At 39.8% G+C, this 27,330-nt stretch overlaps 1 protein-coding gene across 10 annotated transcripts in view; it reads right to left on the bottom strand.

Annotated features, from left to right (window-relative positions):
* Window positions 1-27,330, bottom strand: part of SCN8A (sodium voltage-gated channel alpha subunit 8) — an 88,417-nt gene that overhangs the window by 22,363 nt on the left and 38,724 nt on the right. For 6 of the 10 annotated variants that reach the window (XM_070740495.1, XM_070740492.1, XM_070740494.1 and 3 more), the window contains 10 exons: window positions 21,753-22,040; window positions 20,257-20,616; window positions 15,596-15,731; window positions 14,929-15,167; window positions 12,864-13,037; window positions 10,701-11,057; window positions 5,318-5,782; window positions 4,507-4,624; window positions 3,622-3,776; window positions 1,927-2,100 (listed from right to left, as the gene is read on the bottom strand). In XM_070740495.1, the coding sequence (XP_070596596.1) occupies window positions 1,927-2,100; window positions 3,622-3,776; window positions 4,507-4,624; window positions 5,318-5,782; window positions 10,701-11,057; window positions 12,864-13,037; window positions 14,929-15,167; window positions 15,596-15,731; window positions 20,257-20,616; window positions 21,753-22,040 (2,466 nt within the window). Of the gene's footprint in view, window positions 1-1,926; window positions 2,101-3,621; window positions 3,777-4,506; window positions 4,625-5,317; window positions 5,783-10,700; window positions 11,058-12,863; window positions 13,038-14,928; window positions 15,168-15,595; window positions 15,732-20,223; window positions 20,617-21,752; window positions 22,041-27,330 lie in introns of all 10 variants that reach the window. The other 4 variants (XM_070740490.1, XM_070740489.1, XM_070740491.1 and 1 more) reach the window with 3 other exon arrangements.

The raw sequence follows: 27,330 nt of genomic DNA, 5'->3' as shown, positions 1-27,330 counted from the left end.
ATCTAAATTTTGGAGCATAAAGATCCCCTTGGAGGAAACAAAATACACCAAGAGAATGACAGGTATGTTTAGGAGATGATTTTTTTTCTCAACACAGACAGACATTGAACATTATTTCTTTTTTTAAAAAAGATCTAGGATATATTTTTCTGAACCTTGAAACTTAACTCTAGACTAATGAGAAACATATTATTTACACAGTATAATATATTAGCTTTCATAGGATAAATTCATATATAGATTTGATATTTTGATATTGGACTAACAGTAATCACATTTCCCCCCCTAAAGAATGAAACAAAAAATAGAGCAGTACAGGGAAGCACAGTAGTAACAAACTATATTGAAGATGTATGTGGGGAAACAAACGCACAAAGATACTCAATGTCTGTGGAAATCTGAAGAGAACAAGAAAAGAAAATTGTCCTCAAATGTAAAAAATATTAGTGATCACAGTATTTACCATTAATAATGCAACATCAAATCACGCAGACCTCTAATGCCCTTTTAGCTAAGAGAAGGGTGGGCTTTTGTTTTAAAAGATCAAAGCCAACTTCATTTTGCATCTGCTCACAATTTAAAAACATTTAATGCATTATTTTGTAAATTTCATTTAAATGGCAACGATAACAATAATGCTATGTACAAGTAAGGCCCAGAAAATAAGGGTGTTATCAAAAACATTACATCACTTTCAGGTCTTCTATTTCACAAAAATAGCATGTTAATAAATAATACAGATCATCAATGGAAATTTCAATTGCCTCAAAAAATCAAGTATTTTGAGACCCAAAGTATATTAAATTAGAATGTAAAAATTAGGCATATAAATGAAAGATACATGCATGAGGGAAAGTATGAGTTCAATTTGCCTTTTGGATCTCTGTCTTTTGAAGGGTAAATTGTGACAAAGAAAAAGACAATAGTTCTGTAAAGTGGCTTTGGGAATGTTATCTAATATTTGTAACTATTCATAATTTGTCCTCTACATATCTTGTGCCTATGACTGATGAAGATTTTGAAGGAAAGGCACATTCTTCAAGAGATGCTGAAAGAAATGGGGGGGAAGACCTGAACAGGCCTTAAACTTTCTCTAGTGGAATTGAAAGATACAGCATTTTTCACTAAAGATTTTAGTGGAGGAGAAGCAAACCTTATATTCTTGCAGTGGTGCAAACTTGTCTTTTACTCTTGACCAAGATAGATCAAGATTAATTTTGAATGTGAGCCTTTCAATTTTCCCAATTCATTCTTTTGTATTTTATTTTGCGGATAAGATAGCTCTAGTGCGGTCTCACTATTTCAGCCCATTGTACAACTCACTGATTCATTTCTTTATTTGAGATATTTGATGGAAGTAGAATTCATGCGTCTTAATAGAGCAATAGAAGTTAAGTTTGTTTTGCACTTCTGTTTGTTTCTATGTGCTTTTACTACACTGGTCAAAAAAAAAAAGGGAACACTTAAACAACACAATATAACTCCAAGTAAATCAAGCTTCTGTGAAATCAAACTGTCCACTTAGGAAGCAACACTGATTGACAATCAATTTCACATGCTGTTGTGCACATTCAACTTTGTACAGAACAAAGTATTCAATGAGAATATTTCATTCATTCAGATCTAGGATGTGTTATTTGAGAGTTCCCTTTATTTTTTTGAGCAGTATATTTTGTGCCGCATTTTCTTAACATAATTCCCCATTCGAATTTCAATGAAAAAGTGGACCTGAAAGTGAAAAACCTCCTCAACGATTAACATTTTGGATTGTGAGAGTAAGAATGGAAACAACAGAATGTTTTGCCTTAGAAAAGATTTAGAAATAAACAAGGGTAACAATGCTATGTCTTATTTATTTAGATGGAGATATAAATTCAGATCTTCAGGAAAACAGCAAAAAGAAAATAGAAAAAAAAAGATACCTACTGCTACAATGAGGAAATCCAACCAACACCAGGCATTCGTGAAGAATTTCACAAATCCATAGGCACACCACTTCAACAACATTTCAAGGATAAAGATGTAGGTGAAGACTTTGTCAGCATACTCCAGGACAGTGCGTATTGTTTTTCTCTGTTCTATATAAATATCCTCAAAGGCCTAAGGAACAAGTCTTGGCATTAGAGAGCTACAATGTTTTGATGTAGGTTTTTCTGGAGGATGCTGTTGTAGATGAATTCAGTTTACACACACACACACACAGAGATATATTTATTTGTGATCTCTAAGCTTTTAACTACAGGTTGCCTTGACTTAAAAGCTTGACTTGAGCGAGTGGAGGGCTGGTGCACATGTACATTCATATACCACAAGTCGAGATGTACATGTGCTCAGGCTCACTGCTCGTGTAAGTCAAGCTGCACCCACATGTACATAGGTGTGCCAGCCTGCAGCTTGGTTGCAAATAGGCCACAGCATTATAGCGGCCATGGCCCAGTAGTTGAGAACCCCACCTTATGTGGTTGCCTTGACTTACGACCAGAAATCTGGTCATACATCAAGGACCACCTATATTAACTCAAAGCGTGCCTAAAGAGGCAAGGGAGCTAAGTTCACATCTTTAGAGCTCAATTACTATCCTTTTTTTCTTCCTAAAATTAAACATTATCACTTTTGTCCAATTTGACATGTCTGAGATCTTCTCTTTGTTTCCATACCGCCCAGTCTTAAGGAGGGCCCAATACTAGGAGAGGAAAGAATACAGCATTAATTTCAGATAGAGATTTAGAGTTCCCTAATTCTGGCTAATTACAAATGGCCATTTAATATTTATTACAAAATGCTCCTGAGAAAATATGAAGCACCTCAAGCCTTGTCATGAACATGAAATACTGTTGTACGGATAGTGGAGAAACCTTTATAGCGACATAATATAAAACTCTGAACGGTTTTATCGGATTAGTATGAACACCTTGATCAACCCAATATGACTTTATCTCAAGTGTAATTTAGAAATGTATTGATAAAAATAAAACAACAACAGAAAAATAAAAAACAACAAAACCGCGGCACCCATATGCCGCCCAATTAGTAATTTAAAGCTTTCAGAACTGTCACAGTTCATTGGGGGGGAGGGGGAGGGAAGGAAGGAAGAGTTAGAAGACTTAAATGATAACGAATTTTCCATAATTGGTTCTGGTTTTGATATGTATACTGACTGGATAAAGTTTAATTGAACAGAATAATCATACTGTACTTGTGAATATATGTTATCATAGTGATGTCAGTTAAGATATATTTACTCTTCCTCCCTTTGTACATACCTTCTTTTTGTAAACTAATAAAAATTATTTAAAAAAAAAAAGAAATACTGTTGTAAGGGGAGAACAATCCTTCCCTATAGGACCCCTCCACCTCAATGTAAGGTCTTGCAGGAATAGCTGGACTATCCTAAAAAAGCAGTCAAATATATTAGTATAAAATCCTTCTGCAATAGCTTTAGTAAGATACAATTTTCACTGTGAATGTGCCAGGGAGGAATAATTTCCTATCATGCAACTAGGAAACCTCTGGTTACTGCTACCTAACATTTTTTGTTTCTAAAAAGGAGAAGGCATTTGCAGTTGATTCATGAATTTTACATACTGTTCAGTTTGACTAGCAAAATAAAATGTTGCTCACCAAAGCTCCACTGCTGAGCAAGATCATGAAGATAATGAAGGTTTCAAACCAGTTATGTTCCACAATGAGAAAACACGTCTTTCTTAAGTTCCACCAAGACTTTCCCCATCCTTCTTCTATGCTGACTTGGCAGCACTGGAAACGTGCCACACAGCCTGCAAAGGTAACATTAATTTTGTTATTAATTTTGTTAACAATCCCAATAGTCAGACATCTTCCAATTGTAAGGTACAGTATTTTCTCATTCATTCATTCATTCATTCATTCATTCATTCATTCATTCATTCATTCATTCATTCATTCATTCATTCATTCCAAAATGCTGTCAATTAAAATTAACACTGAGTTACAAAAGATTTTACAGGTTTAAAAGTCTCTAGAGTTGTGCAAGTCTTACAGTTAAATCTCAAACCTCTAATAACAGGCCATCAAAAGGAAACAAGTTAGTGTTTCGATAAAATAGTATAGTAAAATACAGTATTGCTATAAATGTAAGAGGCATCATGAGCCGGGGTGGCGCAGCAGGTAGAGTGCTGTACTGCAGGCGATTTTTATGCCACCCTTCTCCTTAGATTCAGGGTGGCTTACAACATGTTAGCAATAGCACTTTTTAAAACAGAACCAGCCTATTGCCCCCACAATCCGGGTCCTCATTTTACCCACCTCGGAAGGATGAAAGGCTGAGTCAACCTTGAGCTGGTGATGAGGTTTGAACTGCTGACTTACAGATCTACAGTTAGCTTCAGTGGCCTGCAGTACAGCACTCTACCTGCTGCGCCACCCTGATATTATGATATTACATTGTGGACTTGGCAGCAAATGAAAAATGATGAATTCTTCCCATTGTCCTGAGGACTTTTACATATATGCCATATTTAGTATCACCTTCAGTGAAGCATGCGTCAGGATCCAAGTACTCTTCTGGTGCTTCCACAGGTACCTCTTCTGCCTCTGGCTTTATATCTATGGTGCTTCCCTCTGATGAGCTGGTATCATCCAGTTTCTGGAATAAAAATAATAGCAAGAACATCACGTGAAATAATTCATAGAAACAAAACAACGCAAAATGAAATCTTAAAAGAAGAGTCTGAGGGAACAAGAATGATTAGCCTTGAGAAAATTGGGAGGAAGAGTTGACATAGGGATGTTAAAATAAGCCTTAGGTCAACCCATATTAGACAAATTAATAAAACAGATTTTCATTTTTCTGAAGCAGTGTGCCACTCTGTATTAACAGTATTATGTTTTCTCGTCTTATTTCCTCAAAACACCTGGTTTTCAGATTTGGGAAAATTGATTCTGACCTGAACAGCATAGTTAGGAAAAGATGCAAATAGGAATTTAATTATCTACCAGCTTCTGCATTTCCCAAATGTATCTTTGATTTGCTCCAGATGGTCTTTCGTTTAATTCCTATGAGTGACAGATTAACACTGTACAAAACATTTCATTATTTTAAGATGCATTTTTTCCAAATATAGCTAACAACACCAAATTCATGGGCATATACTGATTAAAAGGCTCTATGCTATAGCCATCACCCCTCCATTATGCATCACCCCGATCAAAACATCAATCTGCTTTATTCTGAAGTTTTGTTCTCTAGCTACAGGTCCTCATTTATCACCCCTGGAATACAAACAGCTACTCCAGATGATGGCATGACAACATGGTTTGAACAAGCATTGGGTCATACCTCTTTGCTGCCGTCAGTGTCACTGCTGAAATCTTCTGTGTTGAGGTTCTCGAAGTCAGACTCACCCACAGCAATGGGAACACGAACAGTGAGGTGAGGGTTGTTGATGAATGACATGTGGTCCTCATCAATGATGTACTTCTCTACACTGCTGCCAATGCCACTGGTGGTACCATTCCCATTCTTCTGATAATCAATCTCCCGATTGATATCTGCCCCTGTATGGTTAGCAATGCAGTTCATCTTCTTGTCGTACAGCTCATCCAGTGGCTTGACTTCATCTGCCTCCCTCTGCTTGAAATGCGTCTGCACAAATTCATGCACTTTAATCTTTGTCCAAGCAATGCCTTTCTTGATTCGGATGACAGAGATCTGCAAGTTGTTCATCTCACCATCATCATCCCCGGCTGCAAGGTTGTCTGCACTAAAAGAGCTCAGCAACAAGGCCAAGAACAGATTCAGCACCTGCATGAGCAGAAAAGGCAGATTAAGGCAATGCTTCTTAACATTTCTTTAGACCAGTGATGGCGAACCTATGGCACCGGTGACATGGGTGGCACGTGGAGCCATATCTGCTGGCACGTGAGCTGTTGCCCTAGCTCAACTTGCATGTGTGTGCTGGCCAGTGATTTTTGGCTCACATGGAGGCTCTGGGAGGAAGTTTTTGGCTTGCAGAGAGCTTCTGGAGGGATGGGGGAGGGCATTTTTACCTTCCTCCAACTCCAGGGAAGCCTTTGGAGCTTGGGGAGGGCGAAACATGAGCCTACTGGGCCCACCAGAAGTTGGAAAACAGGCCGCTTCCGGCCTCCACAGGGCCTCTGGCTAGGGGAAGCTATTTTCGCCCTCCACAGGCATTGAATTATGAGTGTGGGCACTCGCGCATGTGCAATAGTGTGTGCATATGCTTTTTTGGCACCCGAGGAAAAAAAGGTTCACCATCACTGCTTTAGACAATGGCTGCATTTGTCCCACAAACAGACTTTTTTCACCTGTCAGTAGAAGGAAAGGTGAGGCATCTTTGCTGTCAGTAGGGTCCTCCAATAATAGCAGTAAAACAACAATAATTCTCTGATAACTGCTAAGTAAGAATGAATTTGCTTATTGATTCTTCTCTCCCTTTTTCAGTTTGTAATTCTGTGCCACACATATATGGTATGTGTGTATGCATGCATGTGTGTGTGTGTGCATAAAAACTAATACAATAATCATTCATTCACTCATTCAATTATGTATTCATTCATTCTTTTAAGTATGTATTCTTACATACACACTTTAAATAGTATAGTATGTCTCTCTCTGTGTATTTCATTCATTCACTCATTCACTTATGTGTTCATTCATTCTTATAAGAAAGCAGTCGTAAAAAAAACCATGTAAAGTTAGTAGAAGCTGTCTGGGTACAACATGAAATCTTATTGATTAGAGACAGCAAAAGCATCATAAATTCCAACATTTGGGGCTATATATTTTTTCTGGTTTTTTTCTCTGCCACCTTGGAAAGTTTTGGTTACAGATTGAATGTGACCAAATTTTTAATTAATTTGCTCTTCCCACCACCAGACTTTTACATATATGGTTGGTTGAATTCAAGGGCAAAAAGATGCTTCTTATTGTGCAGGGTACAAAGATGGCCTCTATCTGCAACTCCCTGAAACAACTGATTCTTTTCCTAGAATAGTAAAATCTTTACTTGGAATCTGAGGCTCGGCACAGCTGTAATTCATACATATTCCTTTTTTCTATTTTCAACTCATTCAAGATAATGATGCTAGTAAAAGCATCTCAAGAAGCAATGCAGAAAGAAAGCAAATTCTGGAATCACGATTGAAGAGAGGGTGATTGGATAGATATTCAATGCAGTTTGCAGAAGGATTCCCAAATGTATTCTATTCAGCATTTGAACAGTTGGGTTTTTTCTCCTAATAATGCTGGGAAATTAGCATTGGAACCATTCTTAAGCCTAACATATTTAATAGGGAATTAAGCATGTTATTTGATTGCCCATTTTAAAATACAGTACATAATTGTATCTCCTCAAGTGAAGCGACTGCCTCATCACAGGGGTCGAGTGGAGTTGGGGGATGTCCCTAGGAAGGTTTAGTAAGAAACATTGGGTGTTTATTTCAAAAGTATATAAGGTATCAGCCATAGGTACAACCTATGGCGGAATATCATTGTAGCTGCCAGTTAAAGCAAACTCTTTATTGAATAGCAGTGATATAGGAGGATGTGAGGCAGATGATCACTTTTGTGAGAATAGCAAAGACATAAATTCATACTGCATGAAAGAAGGCAATAGTAAACCATCCTCTATTTTTACCAAGAAAACACACAGATCGTCAATATACAATTATTGACAGTATAATACTGGGCCATGGGCCCTTTAGTTCAGATGGCACTCAAAATGCTACTAAGGAAAAAGTTGAGGATCTTTCAGAGACTAATTATGTTTATAATGGGACCCCAGAATGTAAGTTTGAACGTGGTAAAGCTCAATGCAATGAACAATAAAATCAATAGACTGTACATTGAAATATGGGCATCAGTCAATTGAAGTGAGCTAGAATTGGACCCTTTCACTCAGAAAATAATATAGTTTATTATTCAGTACACAAAAAACTCAAAAGGAATAGCATTGATTTCATACTCAGAAAGGGTTTGCATTTAGCTACAATACAATCAATAATATCATTTAGACTTCTTAGACAACCATTAATATGATGATTATCCAAGTTGATGCCCCAAACACTGATGCATAAAATGTTTAATGTGTTTTATGACCAAATTCAATCTGAAATCAACAGATCAGATGAACAAGAGACTGGAGTATCAAAGTTGGAAATCTTAAGAAAGAAATGTGTTTGGATTGTAAGACTTAGGAAACAGAAATGAAGCAGGAGAATGACATTATTAAAACAACCAAAATAATAATGCTTATAATCATGGTCATCACCAGATATCAGATACACTCAAATATTCATTGGTGCAAGGAGGTTGAAAAGCTCAGTTGTAATAGTAAAAACATGGCCAAGATCTGATTGTGGAACAAGTTGACATTTATAAGTTCTAAATCAAGCTAAAATGGGAAAAGAAAGTCAACCAGTATCTACAAAATAATCTTGAACATCTATTCACAATTCTCAAGGAGAATATCAGCAATCAGATCAGAATCTTGAATCTCATTGATACAGAATAAGGAGGACTGTGTAATGAAGCCCACCAGGCTGTTAATGGATGACTGTGAACACAGGTTGCCAAAGATGAAGAAACAGAAGAAAGGAAACTGGGTGTCAGAACAAACAGTGGAAATTGACAAGAAGAGAAACCAAAGTAAAAAACTACAAGATCTCAAAGGAAAGATTTAGCAGACAAAGAAAAATCAGAAAAAAATGTATAAATAATAATTAACTTTTAAAAAAAGAAAAAAGAAAAATAAGGAAAGTCTTCCAAATGATATCCAAATTTAGAAGGAGGTCCCAAGTTTGTAGTGGCACGCTAGAAGATGCTATGGACAAATATTCAACTTCCAAGATACCTTACAAAATATTCCCTACTTATAAAAATCTCTAACTCAAAATAAAGTTAGATCAGTACTTCATATTGTGTCATAAGGTTGCAGAAATTGATATTGTATCCATAAAAAAGTGTAAAGCAACAGATATACAATCAATGCAGATTTTAACCACACTATACCAGCAAATCTGGAGAATGACATATTGGCCAACAAACTGTATCAGTTTAGATACCAGTTCGCATCGTGACAGAAGTGTGTTTTGTGCCCCCATCACATTGCACAAATGACCCTCTGTGCATGCGCAGAGGGTTCTTTGCCAGTTGTGGTGACTGGATAACCGGTTAAGGGGCGTGGACAGGCAGTCATCACCGCTGGTTCAGTGAGCAGGTGAAAATTTTCACCATCGGTATGCGTGAACTAGTCCGAACTGGCAGCAACCCACCACTGCCTATACTGCATACTCTATTAAGGAGTCTTAATAGAGTATGCAAAAATAGGATTAAGACTAAAGAAGAAAAGAAAAAAAGAATGTCAAAAGGTACAGAAACCAGCCTTATAATTGATAATGAAGATACTAAGATGGCAAATAGCTTCTGTTTACCCACAGTAAAGGAATCATTAGTCAAGAAGTATGCCACTAGTCAAGAAGTATGAGTAGAATAGGAGTAGAATAGCAATGAGTGCTTTGAAAAAAGGTGCTCTGATGTGTCTTTATCCACAAAAATCAGAATTGTGCAGACAATGTCTTTTATTGTAACATCCCATAGAAATATGAAATTAGAAGTAGTGTAGAAATAATTTTAATTTTATGGAACTTTACTGTTGGCAATAGGTGCACCATAAGAAGATCTGAAGAACCAGATTGGGGACAGATAAATCTGGGAAAAAAATCTATTGATGTGGTTGCTAAGAATCAACCCACTACTTGATAGAACACAATCAGTTAATCAGTCAATCTAAACTTAATAGTTTATTCTTGAGGGCACCCATTTCTGTCATTTTAGATACTCTCTTTTTAAAGAAATTTTTGTAAAAAAAAAAAGGCAAACACGAATTCAAGAGGAAAGACAAAACAAGAAATTGAAAATTAGCCAGATAAAATGAGCTTTTATATGAAAATTAGATCTGAAGCCCCCAATACATTTTGACACCTTTCCCGATAAATAACTCTGGAGAGTTATTGTTTGTTGAGAAGCTGGCTTAATTAAAACATTTAATTCAGGAATAAAATTGTACAGCTGAGAGGAATAGAATAAAACACGTAGAGTACTAAAATGTTCATTTTTAAAAAAGACACGAACATTTAAAAAGTTGTATGCAGTTTGAAAAGATGGAAGGCTTTCCATATTCATATTTTAAAAATATGAATCATACTATGGGACCAGTGTTATGTAACATACAAAAATATGAAACATACTATGGGACCAGTATTCTGTCTGACATAAATGATACAAGTTTTTTCCCCTGCTCTAGTGTCCTGCAATTTCATAATATTTCATTAAGTAATCTCCCTCCCCTTCTCACACACTGACATATATATGGGTAACATTGCTAAGTCCATTATTACCCAAAACCTCTTGCTAGTTCAGATTCAACATTGGATTTAGCACTCAGTAAGGACTCGGGTATCATGATTCTCCTTGGAAGCCTTCTTTATAAGTTGTTTTTTAGCTGGTTTAATACAGGTGCTGTAATTTGAATTTCTTACACTATCTCAGAATGATACTACTCATGAAAAATGAATACCTATATGAGTAGCTCAGTCCCATTACATAGAGCCCCTAGTCTTCTACCTAAATGACAAATTAGATTATTACAATATAGCCATTCACTTCCCACTTAAAAAAAGAACCATAGATATTTACTGACCACCAGATTTCCAATGACCATCACCATCATGAAGACAATAAGGCACATTGCCTGTCCTGCCACTTCCATACAGTCCCACATAGTTTCAATCCATTCTCCACATAGTACACGGAAGACAATAAGGAAAGAGTGGAAGAAGTCATTCATATGCCATCGTGGAAGTTCACAGTCAGGGGTGATTTTGCAGACACATTCCTTGTAGTTCTTGCCAAAAAGCTGCATCCCCACTACAGCAAATATGAAAACAATGATGGCCAGCACCAAGGTCAGGTTCCCCAAGGCACCCACTGAATTACCAATGATTTTTATCAGCATGTTCAGAGTTGGCCAGGATTTTGCCAGTTTGAAGACTCTCAGCTGCAAGATGAGGGAGAAAACATACATATTTAATTAAAGTGGGTGGATGGGGAAAGGAAGGACACACATAGAGAAACCAATAAAACAATACAGTGGTACCTCTACTTATGAACTTAATTCATTCTGTGATCAGGTTCTTAAGTAGAAAAGTTTGTAAGAAGAAGCAATTTTTCCCATAGGAATCAATGTAAAAGCAAATAATGTGTGTGAATGGGGAAACCACAGGGAGGGTGGAGGCCCAGTTTTCTCCCAGGAGATTCCTAGAGAGTCCCCATGGAGGCTTCTCCCTGCCTTTTCTGGTTACAGTTTTGGAGGCTTGGGTTTGTAAGTGTAAAATGGTTCTTGAGAAGAGGCAAAAAAATCTTGCACACCCTGTTGTTTTAAAAAAAGTTTGTAAGTAGAGGCGTTTGTAGGTAGAGGTACCACTGTACTTATAGAAACAGAGGAATCAGTTTCAAGTGAGGTTAACTGACTGTCATTAATGAAACACTACACAGGACACCTCTAGAGATAAAGAATTATAACTATGAATTTTCAGATGGAAAGGCTCCTCACTAAGCCTTTCAGTCAATCATTATCATTGTACATTGTGCCAAACGTGAAAACATAATATCTAGTCTTGAGATCCATTTGGCCTTAAGGAGTGGGAATATTTTTACTCTTCCAGGAATATACTTCTATATATTACATATTGCCATATGACACTATAAAAGCAATTTTAACAGGCTGTAAAAATCTTTTTTCTTTCAATTAATTCAGTTCACCTTGATAAACAATGTGGTTCTTTTTAACTACTGGTATCCTTCTGAAATGTAGATAATGCTAATCATTATTTATTTATTTAATTTATTAATTGGATTTATATGCCGCCCTTCTCCGAGGACTCGGGGTAGCTTACAACATAACATAAGTAAGAAAAAAAAGTTTTTGTCATCCCCGACCCCCAGGAGCACTCTGCAAGCCTCCCAAACCCTCTGCGCTCCTGATATTTTGCAAAAACAGATGTGTTTTTCACCCATTTTTGCAAAAACGATGGCACAAAGAGGGTTTGGGAAGCCTGCAGCATACTCCTGGGGGCTGGGGGAAGGGAAAAATGGCCCAATTTTTGCTAAAAATTGTCCATTTTTCACCCATTTTGTTTGCCAAAACGGGGTGTCCTGAGGGTTTGGGATGCATGCAGAGTGCTCCTAGGTTCTGGGAGAAGGCAGAAACACCCCCAATTTTTGCAAAAAATTGCCCACTTTTTTTTTGCAAAAAAGGGGACGTTTTTGCCTTCCCTCAGCTCCTAGGAGCACGCTGCAGGCCTCACAAATCCTCGGCGCACCCTATTTCCCCCCCCAAAAATAGGCCAATTTTTTTGTAAAAATTGGATGTGGGGGTGGGCCTTTGGGAGGCCAAAGTATAAGATGCACCAACACTTCCACCCTCTTTTAGGGAAGAAAAAGGTGTATCTTATACTCCAAAAATATGATATGTATTTCTCCATTATTCCACTGGGTGAAAAAGACATCAGTTGGAAATAGGGCACCATTAAAAGCAACCATGCTTACTTCATTCATCTATAGAAGAGTTGAAATGGAGCAATATAATGACAGAAACCATAGACAGAAATCACAGTGACACCCCCCCTCCCAAAAGAACATTTTTTTGGTTGGCAATTAAAGCATTTCACAAATTCCAATCTCTCAAGCATCATTAGCAAATAGTAATTTGTTTGCATGGAACCAAAGAGCAGTTTCTTATGTTTATATCCAGATAAACATACATTAGAGCCAATGTTCAATGTGTAAAATAAATAAGGAATACCAATCGGAAAGATCGCAGCACAGAAAGCCCCTCCACATCTGCTAGCATCAGTTCTAGTAAACTGAGTGAGACAATAAATCCATCAAAAATGTTCCACCCTTCTTGAAAATAGTAGTAGGGATCCATTGCTATCAGCTTCAGGAACATTTCAGCTGTAAAAATTCCAGTAAAAACCTGAAAAGAAAGATAACATTTAAACCAAATTAACATGGGTTTGTCAACTTTGAAGGGAAGGGAAAAAAATCCCTAGCTGCAGTTTGATAACAAGACAATTTCCCCCCTAGAATTTAAATGCTTGTTTCACCACAAGAAATGTAGAGGAAATCTGCGAAAAATTATCCTGGGAGTCAACTTGAGGTTTTAGTCTTCCAAAGAAATCCCATTGTGGAGTGAAGAAGAGAAAGTACAGTGGATATTCAACCATCTCAGAAAAGGAAAATGAGATAATAAAATAATAGTAAAATAAACAGCAATATTGGGGACATTAGTGTTTTTTAAAAAAATCACATAGGGTTATTCCAAAAAGCAGGATGAACCCTCTTCACCAAAAATTTATAAATGATTTTGCTATAAATGTGCTGTGATTTTGCTATAAATGTGCTGTGATTTTGCTATAAAGAGCAAAACGAACAGGAAGAAATCCCTTGGTCTTCTCATATATTAAAAAATAAAACAAATATAATCCTGGCCCTTATCTATCTGATTTGATGAGTATTTAAACAAATGACACAATCATCTCATTCAAAACTCTGATGGTCCCAAAATAGCTCTGTGGGCAATAGTATGAATGAAATGAGTTTTGTGGAACCAAACATAGCTTAATTTTCTGAATTTGTCTAACAAAATATAGCTTTCTAATCTGACACAGAGGTTGTGAATAATTCAATCACTCTTCTACAATTATAAAATAGTAATCAGATATCCAGGATTTGTGCTGGTGGTGGTTGAAGGTGTTGGCCTAGAAATGAGAAGCCCAAGTCCAATTTTAGGCATGAAAGTCAGATTTGGCCAGTTATTCTCTCTCTACCCAAACTGCTTCACATGGTGGTTGCTATGGGGAAAACATGATAGGATGGAGTATTTGTACCTTTGCTGTCTTAAATTACCGTATTTTTTGGAGTACAAGATGCACCTTTTTACCTGAAAAAAGAAGGTGAAAAAAATGGGTGCATCTTATACACCGAATGCAGTCACCCCTACATTTTGGCCTCTGCCTCCCAGCAATTTACCTCCTTGTAGCAAACAGAACAGAGCCTGTTAAGCCAAGCAACTCATTGTCAACTTCCCGACCCTCAGCTGATTTGAGGCGGCAGGCAGGCTGGCCACCTGCTAAACTAGAACTGGAACTAGCTGCAAGTAGGCAAATTGCTGGAAGGGAGAGGCAGATTTTTATTTTCTGCTGAACGTGATGCAAGGAGGTAAGTCAATAACTATAAATGTCTGTAATATGCTCAAATTATTAGACTTATTTTTAAAAGACTGTTTTATTATTGTTCTAGACAACTTAACAAAATGAAGAAGCTTTTTAAAATAAATTCTGGATTTGAAGAGGCCCAGTGATATTGTATCTTCTTTTAAATAGCAGAGAATAACTATACTTCCAAAAATCCACACCAATTTTAACAGAATCTGTACAAGTATGGTCTGAAATGTAATAGTGTCCTGTTTTAGTATTAAGATAAGGCAGTTTATCTGACTTAGTCATGTTTGGAGTAGTTCTATTTAAATAATTGGGAGGAGTTAATGTGACTACATTTAAGAAAACTTTTTGGCATTAATATACTGCCATAATGTACATTTCTCCAATTTTTTGCTATTTCTATGGGTCAGGCATACATGCACAGAAATACACAGCAAATAGTGTATATCATCTGTGCTGTTTGCTGGGAGGCAAATTGCTGGGAGGCAGAGGCAGAATTCCCTCCCTTGTTTTTCCCCAAACTAAGGTGCGTCTTGTACTCTGAAAAAATATGGTACTTATAAAAGTAATAAAAGTTAAGTAATAAATACTGTTCTTAATCATTCCACCTGCCACTGGGAAACTTTTAACACAAGAACTGCTTACCAGATTTCCTACAGACAAGACATGCTCAAATGTTGGGGTCATGGGATGATGTTCCATTGCCATGAAAAGAGTATTTAGAACAATACAGATAGTGATGGCTAAATCCACAAAAGGATCCATGACAATACAGTTGACAATCTCTTTTAACTTCACCCAGTGTGGGTGGCACTCCCAAATGAGGAAGGTGTTAGCAAATTTGTACCAGCAAGGGGGACATTTTCTCTGGGATTCTTCCAGTTCTATAGCATCACAACAAAATGAGAACCAAGTTAGCATTAATGAACACATAGTTTATTCAAAAATTCAAACTATTCAAAGAAACCTAATGGCAGAATGACTCATTCTTAATTTGCTGGCTCTGCTACCCCAATTCAGTTTTACAGATTTATTCTTTTTAGATATTAAAAAAATTGAAACATGTATAACAATGAGCATATTAAAAATGGGACACAAAATACATATGCCTGATAAATCAAATAATGCATATAAACTGAGACTTGGATGTTGGTTGAACTTTGAAACTTCATAAGATATACAGTATATACTTTTAATATCCTTGTATTTATCATGATGTTTTGCTCTGGTTGATTAACAGAAAAGAGAATAATCTTTAGAAATATAGGGACCTTAGAACTCATTGAAATGGATACATTTCTATTACACATACCTTCTACAAGGGTATTTGTTATGACTGTCATTATACTATTGGTTCGATCCTTTCTTCCATATGAAGCATTCAGCTGGTCCATTGACACCAGAAGTGACCCAGTGGCTTTCTTCTTAATCTCTACTTCTGTGGTTGCCTGCAAAATCCATTAATGTTCTTTAAAACATTACTCTTTAAATAGGCTTTTGCCTGAAAAGATAAAATTTGTTTTCAACTCCTTTATCAGATCTGGATTATATAGCAGATATTGCTTCCACTGTCAAAATTATCCTCCTGTTTCTTTTCTTGCGGAAGGGAAATCTTTTCCCCTGCAAGAATAAAAGCAATTAATGGAAAAACTTGGATCATAAAAAGTATCCATGAGAAAAGGTTAAACAATCTTCCTATTTAGTTCTAATCAAATTCAGAATCAGAGGGTTTGGGAGGCCTCCATTCTGGGGGCTGGGGAGGGCAAAAATACCATTTTTTTTCTTCCAAACCCAAACACGTGTCACCTTTTTGCCCTCCCCGGCCCCCAGGAGCACTCTGCAGGCCTTCCAAAACCTCTGTGCTCCTCATTTTTGTGAAACATTGGCCCATTTTCAGCCTCTCAAACCCCAACCCGTCGCGTTTTTGCCCTCTCCAGCCCCCAGGAGCACTCTACAGACTTCCCAAACCCTCTGCATGCCCCATTTTTGGCAAAAACAGGATGTGCGAGGTTCAGGAAGCCCAAAATGGCTCTATTTTGTGTACAAGACACACCAACATTTCCACTCTCTTTTAGGAAGGGGAAAAGTGCACCTTATACTCCAAAAAGTATGATAATTTTGACTGGTTCCTTCCATACTTCTTTGTAATTAGAAGCAAACGCAACTATATTGTATTACAGATAATTTGATTCATTATTGCTTTAAGATCAACAAATTAATTATCTGTTGCTTAGGGTCTACATACGTTGCTGTTTGGAATCTATTTTTTATTTGGTGAATATTCAATATTCCCTAAATGGTTTCTCATATGTAGTGATTAGTTGAACAAGGCATTGCTTGGGAAGTCCCTGTGCAAGGAAAATATCAGGAAACTGGTATGTAACATAGCAATATATCTCAAAATGTTTTTCCATGCATCATGCTGTTGTTAGCAACTTGTAATTTTTGCATGCTGTTAGAGAAATAAATTCTAAAACAACACAGTATACTAACATGCTAACTAGGGAAAAGGGTAGGAACTAAACTGAAATTAATTAGGAAAGGCTTCAAACATTCTCAGGGAGGAATAATTTAATTTTGCTTGCAAGAGTTAAAAACATTTGGGATTTCATTTTTTTGGTGTGTGTTTGGAAAAAAAGAGCTTGGAGTTCATAGGCAGGAAGCAAGACTGATGTTATATACATCAGCCAAGGACAAAAGAGCTTTTTCTTAGTGTTTCTTCTGCCACTGATGAATTTTTCACTTTACTTTAGTAGTAAAGCAGCTGTATTATTATAAATTAGAAAAAAATGACGCTTTAAGAAAGTGAGAGACGATCTTGATTGGAAAAGTTGTCTTAGGCAACAAAATAAATCCCCTCATTCACTTTTCTAGTCCAAGTTGGGACTCCTGATTCATGTGCCTTTTGTCAACCTAAATTGCATCTGGATATTAATAATTGTATTTATACCATTGATGTAGGGATAATAAACCCTATATCAATGGTATAAAAATTAATACAAATAATATAAATTTGTATTAAATGTTTATACCAATAAGATTTGCTGTGTGCAGGTGATGGAAGTATCTCATATCTTCCTTCTCCTTTATCCTTTTTTATTTTTAAATATATATGTCAATGGGTTCTAATTTTGTAAGTGTATTTTAATCTTCTATAGCTTCTATATCAGTGAAACTCTATTTCATGGGCGGCCGTATCAGGGTTGCATTTGACCTCCAGGGTGGGGTGGATGTGGCTAGGGTGGACATGGCCAGCTCAACATCATTCATGTCAGGGGCACCAGTGGTGGCTCAAATGCCCTGCCAGAGAAAATGGGCTTTCAAAGCTCCATTTTCAACTACCATGACCTCCTGAAAACCTCTGCCAGAAAAAACAGAGCTCGGGAGAGCCTCATACGGCCCACCCAAGCTCTTTTGTCACTGTCAGGAGCACTGGGGGCTGGTTCTTCACTGTTTCAAGGGTGGGCCGGATCTAAGTACCTAGTGGGCCAAATTAAGCCCCCAATTCTTGAGTTTGACACCCATGTTCTTTATTTTTTTATATGTATGAGAAATAGTAGAAACATACATGACACAAAGAAACCTTCTAATATTTTCTCCATTTCACCTTTGTTAATATAAATATGTTCTGAATTCTTACTATTTCTATCCACAAAGGAACGTGTGTCTTTAATTTAAAATGAGAGACAATAAATAACAGGTTTTTTAATTGACAATTTTGCAATTTTTCATTTTAAGCCAGCTATCTTAGGCAAAGCTTTCTCTCTTTTTAATAGGCAACATAATTTTGTGTCCTAGAAAAAACTCTGTTGATCATCTTTTAAAGGAGATTCTATAGTGTTCTAAATTACAAGAGCTACTATTAGGTGATGGAATGTGCACCTGCAGCAGCAGAGAAGGTATATTTTGCAAACTCAGAGCTGTCCCAGAAAGTGGCCCAGATTAAGAGACTGCATAGTTCAGTATTGGATGGAGGAAGGGGGAAAGATGTTCAGGGTAGTCTCATCCTAGAATCTCTCAAATTGTATCTAGTAGGATAGAAGGTTATAACTTTAGTTTGCCAAGATTCTGTCTGTTTGCATCAGGTGCAAACAAATAAGGAATTAAACTTGATTGGATTTTACTGTCTTGTCACTGGGATTCAGCCTGACATATTATGAGTGAAGAACAACCTGTAGTCTCTTTCTTTTCACTATGAGAAGATCATCTTTTTTCTCAGTACCCTGAACATTCGGAAATGCCATTATTTGTAGATTACAGAGTGTGAAGGGAAGTCTCTGCCCTTCTCCCCATCTCACAACCCAACTCAGGACATCTGCAGCCTATATAGCTAAAAGTTAATTATGGTACTTTTCTGACCTAGGCTTCACCAAATCACAAAACAGACTCCTTGTCCCCCCAAAAAACCCTTTTTATTTGGCTAATGTGAATTCCTAGCATTTACATCCAGCAATGTCCCGGCAAACAGTCTTTCAAGGATGAACTGCAACCAAAGACCTTATCAGTCCTTGGATAGTTGCCAGGATGATAGCTTACAGACACAATGCTATACAAGGAAATACTTAACAGGGAGTCTTTCAGATAAGCAAATCTTCCCACTAATAATACAAAATAATTATCTCCTGCAAACACAACTCCCCTTTTGCGCCTAATTTTTTCCTGTGTGAGGGGCCATTCAGCATCCCCTTGTATCTTTACTCCTGAGTCGACCTCTGTTTCTTAGTTGTTCCCTTCTCCTGACAGTTCTGCACAGGTGCACATTGGGAACAGGCTTCAGCTGTTCTTCAGCCCCACTTATCTCCAACTCCGAAGGTAGCTGATAACTGTCACACCTGGCCCTATCTCTGCCTCAGAGCCCTCCCCAGACTCCAGGACTTCAGAGCCTTCCCCAGACTCCAGGATTGGCCCATGTTCCTCCCCAACCTCCTCACTGTCCGAATCTGCCACCAGCTCTGCTGGCTAGTGGCAGACCACATCAGGTGCAAGCTTGCTTGCTTGCTTGCTTGCTTTATTTATTTATTCATTCATTCATTCATTCATTCATTCATTCATTCATTCATTCATTCATTTAAGTGGGTTATCATATGATCTGAAAACCTTTTTTGAGGTGGTCATTAAGTAAACACCACAATTGTTAAGGAAATCCATTTCATCAATGGACATTTTTTTTTGCCGGAAACCAGAAATAATTACCAGAAACTGGCAAAAAAAAAAACCCCAACAAAAATTCATTGAATATTGTGGACATATAATCAAGGAATGCTGCAAATAACCATACATGCAAGATGGTTACTAAGTACCCAAAATGTGATTGTGTGACCAGGTGTTTGTGCTTGTGTATGCGTGTACATGTGTGCATAACTATCAGTACTTAATAGTTAATTTTGTTTGGGGGAGGTGTTTGTTCACCTTTCACATGGTTATTAAGCAACAGGCTATTAAGCAAGGACTACCTGTATATAGGGTCCTCTATTACATTTTATTTCAATCCTCTTGCTTTTTAAACTACGAACTAAAGCTGCTTGAAAAACGAAATAAATAATTTGTGAGGAAAACATTACACAGAATTAATTCTATTTATACATGTGGGATTTAAAAAAATCTTCTGTACCTCATTCAGACCCAGATATTTTTCTTGGTATTTTTAAAGATAACTTCATACTTTTAATGTAAAAAATAGCACATTTATCATTATTATATTCCTTTAAAAAAAATCTTCCAAGCCATTATTTTCTTAGAAAGGAAGAGGTAGAAGAAAATGGGAATAGGTAGAAGGAAAAATAAGGGTTAAAAGCAGAATAATTTGGAAAGAGGATTCAGACGATCATATGTCAAACCAATTTCTAGTCATTCCATCAGGGATCCATTTGGCGGCATACAGGAAAGCAGAAAGAAGGGCAGACCGCCATGCCTAGACTATCTACTCACTGACTTCCTTACACTGTCATCGGTAGCTGCCTTATCTATTTTCACCTCAGGCAGAAGACGCCCGCTGGGGATGTTAGAGTTTGGGCCACCGATCAGGGAGACCACCCCATTACAGTCCACAGTGCTATTCCGCTTCACGTTCCGACGAATGCTGGGAAAAATGCGTGACGATCGGCTTCCTTGACTATAACCACTGTAACCGCTGTAGCTGCTTTTCCTGTCGTAGCCTCGGATTGGGATGAACAGTGAATCTCTCCTGCCCTCGCTCTCTTCCACTGTGCTGTGCTCATCGTCAGCAAATTCATTCTCTGACCCAGGGTCCCGGAACCCTCTCTTGAAGCTGAAAATGCTGCTTCTGCTGTTGTGTCGAGAGAGATATGGGGATCCTGGAATGCTAAGCAGTGACTGAAAGGGAAAACAAACAAGAAGAAGACAAAACTGGAATTGTGCAAGAGGCAAGAATCCATAAAGTACCAAATGACATTCTGGATTAAAAATAAATAAATACTTCATGAAAATACCTGACAAATATATTATTGACCTGTGGTCAAGCAATTGAGCAATTATTTCAAATTAAATACATAATTTATAGTCTGGAGGACAGAAGGAAAAGGGGGGACATGATCGAAACATTTAAATATATTAAAGGGTTAAATAAGGTCCAGGAGGGAAGTGTTTTTAATAGGAAAGTGAACACAAGAACAAGGGGACACAATCTGAAGTTAGTTGGGGGAAAGATCAAAAGCAACATGAGAAAATATTATTTTACTGAAAGAGTAGTAGATCCTTGGAACAAACTTCCAGCAGACGTGGTAGATAAATCCACAGTAACTGAATTTAAACATGCCTGGGATAAACATATATCCATCCTAAGATAAAATACAGAAAATAGTATAAGGGCAGACTAGATGGACCATGAGGTCTTTTTCTGCCGTCAGACTTCTATGTTTCTATGTTTCTAATTTACTTTCCACTCTTCTCTTGTTCCCATTTACTACTTGAACATGTCAGATTACAGGTAGTCCTCAATTTATGACCACAATTAAGCCCAAAATTTCTGTTGTTAAGTGAATTTTGCCCTCTTTTAGAGTCTGTTAAGTGAATCCCATTGATTTTGCTTGTCAGAAAGTTGCAAAAGATAATTACATGACCGCTCCCCCCCAAGGCACTGCAACCGTTGTAAATATGAGCCAGTTGTCAAGTGTCTGAATTTTGATCACATGATCATGGGGATGCTGCAAGGGTCATGTGTAAAATGGTCATAAGTAACTTTTTTCAGTGCTGTTGTAACTTCAAATGTTCACTTAGTGAACTGTTGTAGATGGAGGACTACCGGTAGTAGTCTAGGCAAAGTTTTGAAGGAACAGAAGCAAAGCCTTCATTGTGTCAAAGATTGCTACATGCACAAAGTCAAATTAAAACATTGATTTTAAAAGGGGAACATGTTGCTGTGTGAGAGAAGCCCATCCTTCTCTCACACAGCCTTGGCACAATATAAACTTCAGATGTGAAAATTTTTGCTTTGAGAACTGAGGCTTTACCTGGTTCATAATGGAGAGCTTCCGGCCAAGCCTGTTGTCTGTCAAGCGGAAGACCTTCCTCCTCATTCCATCTTCTGATTCTGACTTAAATACTTTCTCAAGATCTCCCTTCTCCTCTCCTTCCGAGAACTCCTTTTGCTTCCGCTTTTTCCTTCTGTTTCGTCTCTCTTTGGCACTCTTCGAGCTGAGCTTAGAGAACTCAGAAGAGGTGTGAGACATCCTTCCCCCACCATCTTCTTCTGCAGCATCTTCAGACACGGTTCCTGCTGAGGTAGCCATGGCTGCAGCCTTTGGAAAAAAGAGAAATGCAGAGATGTTAAAATATGAAGTTCTAAAGAACAGGAAAGTGATAGACTAACAAAGGATCAAGCAAGGAATAGGCATTCAGGAAAGGGAATCTGCTGATAGATATATGGTATATTCAATAAATCAGAAAAAATCATGTCTCTTTCTAGTTTTCAAAGTATAGTAATGCAAGAACCAAATAATGTTCATATCATCATAAATTACACAGGTCTACAAACATATTTTTTGTAATCATCGCGGTTGACCTTGTACTTTTTTGAATCATTTTTTCTTCTGATTTTAAAAATGTATATATTTTTTCTGTAGCAGATACAGTTTCATTTTTTTTTTACAATAAATTTTATTAATTTTCTTAAAATAGACAAGACTGACAAACATACATTTAACATAAAAATGGGGTTGTATCTTCCCTGTTTATTCTAGAAGTAAAATTTCAATACAAAAAAAGAATACATTCAAAAAAAGCTTAAAATCGACTTATTACTTTAAATGTACAGTTTCCATGGAGCAGCATGATTATCAAAAGGTATAGGAAATATACTGGCGATATTAAGAAAGCAGTAATCTACGTATCAGTAATAACAAAAATGCTTCTATAACAGACACTTTATGTGAAAGAGCAAAATAAGCATATTTTTGGAATCGGCACATCAAACTCCATAAAACTGACATATTACTTTTGCTGGTGATTTTTTTGTGTTGACCAGTGTTATAATCCTAAAATTAACTGAAGTCACCAGGCATGAGTTATGTGTGAAAAGTAATTTCTGTAGAAGTGGGGTGGGGAGAATCTTTTCTGCAAGGTAGAAGCTGCCTTTCATATTTTTTTTTCAGGGATTGGCCCTTTCAGTCTAGCCCTGTGATGATAAACCTATGGCATGCGTGCTATAGGTGGCACATGTAGCCTCGTCTGTGGACATGTGAGCAGTCCCCCAGCTGAGCTTTAAACCTTATATGTGTTCACACATAGTACTAACTTCCAAATAAGACACATCACAGATTATTTAGTTGACAGCAATTTTATGCCACCTTCCCTTCTGATTAATATGCGAACCAGTCATGTGATGTGTGTATAATAATTCTTCCACAACAAGAATGCAGGAGTATGGTGGCTTGATCAGAGGCTTTTCAGATAGATCTAGATAGTGTTGGCCCAGCCCAAAGCTGGATGGTTTGCTTCACTGGTGCAAGTTAGCAGATAATTACACAAAGGTGGGTAGAAACTTATTCAAAACTTCATTTCTATTCTATGGAGTTCACAGTTGGAACCAGAGCAGCGATGGCAAACCTCTGTGTATCAAAAATTTAGAAAACCCATAACTTGATTTGGCTAGTCTTTCACAAACAAACCCTGAACAAAAGAGAGAAAAAATTATATTTTCATTTATTTTAAACAATACAGTCCAGTCATGTGTGCTATGTACTGCATAAAGAAATGCCAAAAAATAAAATAAAACATGAGTTAAACAAATTCATTTCTGGAGAGTCTACAGCAGTGGTTCCCAACCTTTTTTTGGCCATGCCCCACCTAAGCATCTCTAAAATCCTGATGCCCCCTCTCCCCGTGACATATAATTCTTACTGTTCAAAAAGTAAACTCCTACTCATGTGGTGGAAGTCTAAGAGGCCATTAACTTGGTTTAAACAAGGTTCCAATTACCGTATTAAAAATCAAATTGCCCCCCCGTGGGCGTAGACCATACGTTGGGAACTAGGGGTCTAGAGGCTGCACAAAGGTATACCCCCTTCTTTTAAAAATAGGTGTTGATGAACACTGGTATGTCACCCAAAATGTTAAGGTGGGTCATAGATTTGCCATCATTGGACTAGAATGACAAAGGAAATGACCCCTGCATGCCTTCACAACAAGTAATACAGTGTTCCCTTGATTTCCGCGGGGGATGCGTTCCAAGACCGCCTGCGAAAGTTGAATTTCCGCGAAGTAGAGATGCGGAAGTAAATACAGTGGTACCTTAAGATACGAACTTAATTGGTGCCGGGGGGAGGTTCGTAAGACGAAAGGTTCGTAAGATGAAACATTGTTTCCCATAGGAAACAATGTAAAGTCAATTAATCCGTGCAACCAAAAAACCCCCCGCAAAAAAACGGCTTTCCGTGACTGCTGGGAAGCCACGCGGCTGTTTTAAAAGGTGACAGCCGGCCTGGGGGGCTTCCCAGCACAGGGTTCGGGGGTGCTGGGAAGCCCCCAGGCTGGCTGTCACCTTTTAAAAGAGCCGCGCCGCTTCCCAGCTGTCTCCTGAAGCCGAACGCGGAAGTTCGGCTTTGGTGTTTGGCGTTCGGAGACAGCTGGGAACCCAGCGGTCTCCCGAACGCCGAAACCGGAAGGGGCAAGGTGGGGGGGGGGAACAGGAGGCTCAGCATTCCATCAGTCGCAGCGCTGGCTGTCAACTTTTCTTTTTAGCACTGGGGAGGCAAGTCAGCTCCTGCCCAGTGCTAAAAAGAAAAGTTGACAGCCAGCGCTGCAGCTGACGGAATGCTGAGCTTCCCGTTCTCTCTCCGCCCCCTCGCCCCTTCGCCCCCCTGTGTTCCTAGGAGAAGTGCTGGTGAGGAGCAGAAGGTCTGTCTTGCCTCAACCCCCAGCACTTCTCCTAGGAACACAGGGAGGCGAAGGGGCGAGGGGGGGGGAGAGAGAACGGGAGGCTCAGGAAGGGAGCTCGGGAAGGAGCCCACGGTCAGTCGGCTGTGGGCGGGAGGAAGGCGATTGTTCCGCTGCCGCCAGCATGGCCTGGCTGGCAGCGGAAGATGTAACGGAGCCCACGAATGGAGCGTTCCGCGGCGGGGCTGGTAAGCGGGGGAGCCGAGGGGGGAGCCGAGCCCAGCCCCATGGCATTCGCTTTCCTCCCGCCCGCAGCCGACTGATCGTGGGCTCCTTCGCAACCTCGGAGAGCTTCCTGGTTTTCATGAGCTTTCATGCCCTGGAAGCTCTCCGAGGTTGCGAAGGAGCCCACGATCAGTCTCGGCTGCGGGCGGGAGGAAAGCGAATGTCACGGGGCTGGGCTCGGCTCCCCCCCTTACCAGCCCCGCCGCGGAACGCTCCATTCTGTTCCCTGCCGGCCCGATTGAGCGGCCGGCGGTCTCCACTCAGGGAACAGAATGGAGCCTTCCGCGGCGGGGCTGGTAAGGGGGGGAGCCGAGGGGGGAGGCGAGCCCAGCCCCGTGGCATTCGCTTTCCTCCCGCCCGCAGCCGACTGATCGTGGGCTCCTTCCCGACCTCGGAGAGCTTCCTGGTTTTTGTGAGCTTTCATGCCCTGGAAGCTCTCCGAGGTTGCGAAGGAGCCCACGATCAGTCTCGGCTGCGGGCGGGAGGAAAGCGAATGTCACGGGACTGGGCTCGGCTCCCCCCCTCCCCCGCAACCTCGGAGAGCTTCCTGGGCATGAAAGCTCGCGAATCCAACATGGACGAAAACCAGGAAGCTCTCCGAGGTCGGGAAGGAGCCCACGATCAGTCGGCTGCGGGCGGGAGGAAAGCGAATGCCACGGGGCTGGGCTCGCCTCCCCCCTCGGCTCCCCCCCCTTACCAGCCCCGCCACGGAAGGCTCCATTCTGTTCCCTGAATGGAGACCGCTGGCCGCTCAATCGGGCCGGCAGGGAACAGAATGGAGCCTTCCGTGGTGGGGCTGGTAAGGGGGGGAGCTGAGGGGGGAGCCGAGCCCAGCCCCGTGGCATTCGCTTTCCTCCCGCCCGCAACTGACTGATCGTGGGCTCCTTCGCAACCTCGGAGAGCTTCCTGGTTTTCGTGAGCTTTCATGCCCTGGAAGCTCTCCGAGGTTGCAAAGGAGCCCACGATCAGTCTCGGCTGCGGGCGGGAAGAAAGCGAATGTCACGGGGCTGGGCTCGGTTCCCCCCCTTACCAGCCCCGCCACGGAAGGCTCCATTCTGTTCCCTGCCGGCCCGATTGAGCGGCCGGCGGTCTCCATTCAGGGAACAGAATGGAGCCTTCCGCGGCGGGGCTGGTAAGGGGGGAAGCCGAGGGGGGAGCCGAGCCCAGCCCCGTGGCATTCGCTTTCCTCCCGCCAGCCCCTCAAGTTGGATGCACCCTCGCTGGCCCGCTCGGCCGTGCCTCCTCGCCCGCCGCCCGCCCAGGATGCAGACCTGCTGCCTCGCCCCACGCCCGCCGATCCTGCGCCTCCTGCTTCCCCCCCCAGCCAAAAATACAAAGGCTGTCAGCCGCCGCCCGTGGAGCAATGGGAAGCTGAAGCCGCCGGCGGTTTCAGACTCCCTTTGCTCCAGGCTGCTCTGCCCTGCCTGTCAGACCGTCTTTGTGTTTTTCGCTGGGGGGGGAGAGCAGGAGGACCTTCCTGACTCCCTCCCCCAGCGCCGGACCTCCTGCCCTCTCTCCCAGACAAAACCCCAAAGTGGCCTCCCGAACCTGGAAAGAAGCCCCGCCGCCGGCTGTCACCTTTTAAAACAGCCGGGCGGCTTTCCAGCAGCCTCCGAATGCTGAACCCGGAAGTTCGGGTTTGGCGTTCGTAACACGAAAAAAGTTCGTAGGAAGAGGCAAATTTTTTCTGAACCCTGGGTTCGTATCACGAGTTGTTCGTAAGACGAGGGGTTCGTATCTTGAGGTACCACTGTACACCATTTTTGGCTATGGACAGTATCACAAGCCTTCCCTTAACACTTTAAACCCCTAAATTACCATTTCCCATTCCCTTAACAACATAGAAACATAGAAGTCTGACGGCAGAAAAAGACCTCATGGTCCATCTAGTCTGCCCTTATGCTATTTTCTGTATTTTATCTTAGGATGGATATGTGTTTATCCCAGGCATGTTTAAATTCAGTTACTGTGGATTTATCTACCATGTCTGCTGGAAGTTTGTTCCAAGGATCTACTACTCTTTCAGTGAAATAATATTTCCTCACGTTGCTTTTGATCTTTCCCCCAACTAACTTCAGATTGTGTCCCCTTGTTCTTGTGTTCACTTTCCTATTAAAAACACTTCCCTCCTGGACCTTATTTAACCCTTTAATATATTTAAATGTTTCGATCATGTCCCCCCTTTTCCTTCTGTCCTCCAGACTATACAGATTGAGTTCATTAAGTCTTTCCTGATACGTTTTATGCTTAAGACCTTCCACCATTCTTGTAGCCCGTCTTTGGACCCGTTCAATTTTGTCAATATCTTTTTGTAACAACCATTTACTCACCATTATTACTGGTACTCACCTTTGAATAAGACACTTAGTGATCCTGATATTTATAAACATAATTATTTATTAACAATAATTATTTTTTTTGTTATTTATT

Source organism: Erythrolamprus reginae, chromosome 2 (assembly GCF_031021105.1).
Source record: "Erythrolamprus reginae isolate rEryReg1 chromosome 2, rEryReg1.hap1, whole genome shotgun sequence".
Lineage (NCBI taxonomy): Eukaryota > Metazoa > Chordata > Lepidosauria > Squamata > Dipsadidae > Erythrolamprus > Erythrolamprus reginae.
The sequence above is the reverse complement of the archived record's forward strand: the minus strand, read 5'-3'. Positions and strand labels throughout refer to the sequence as shown.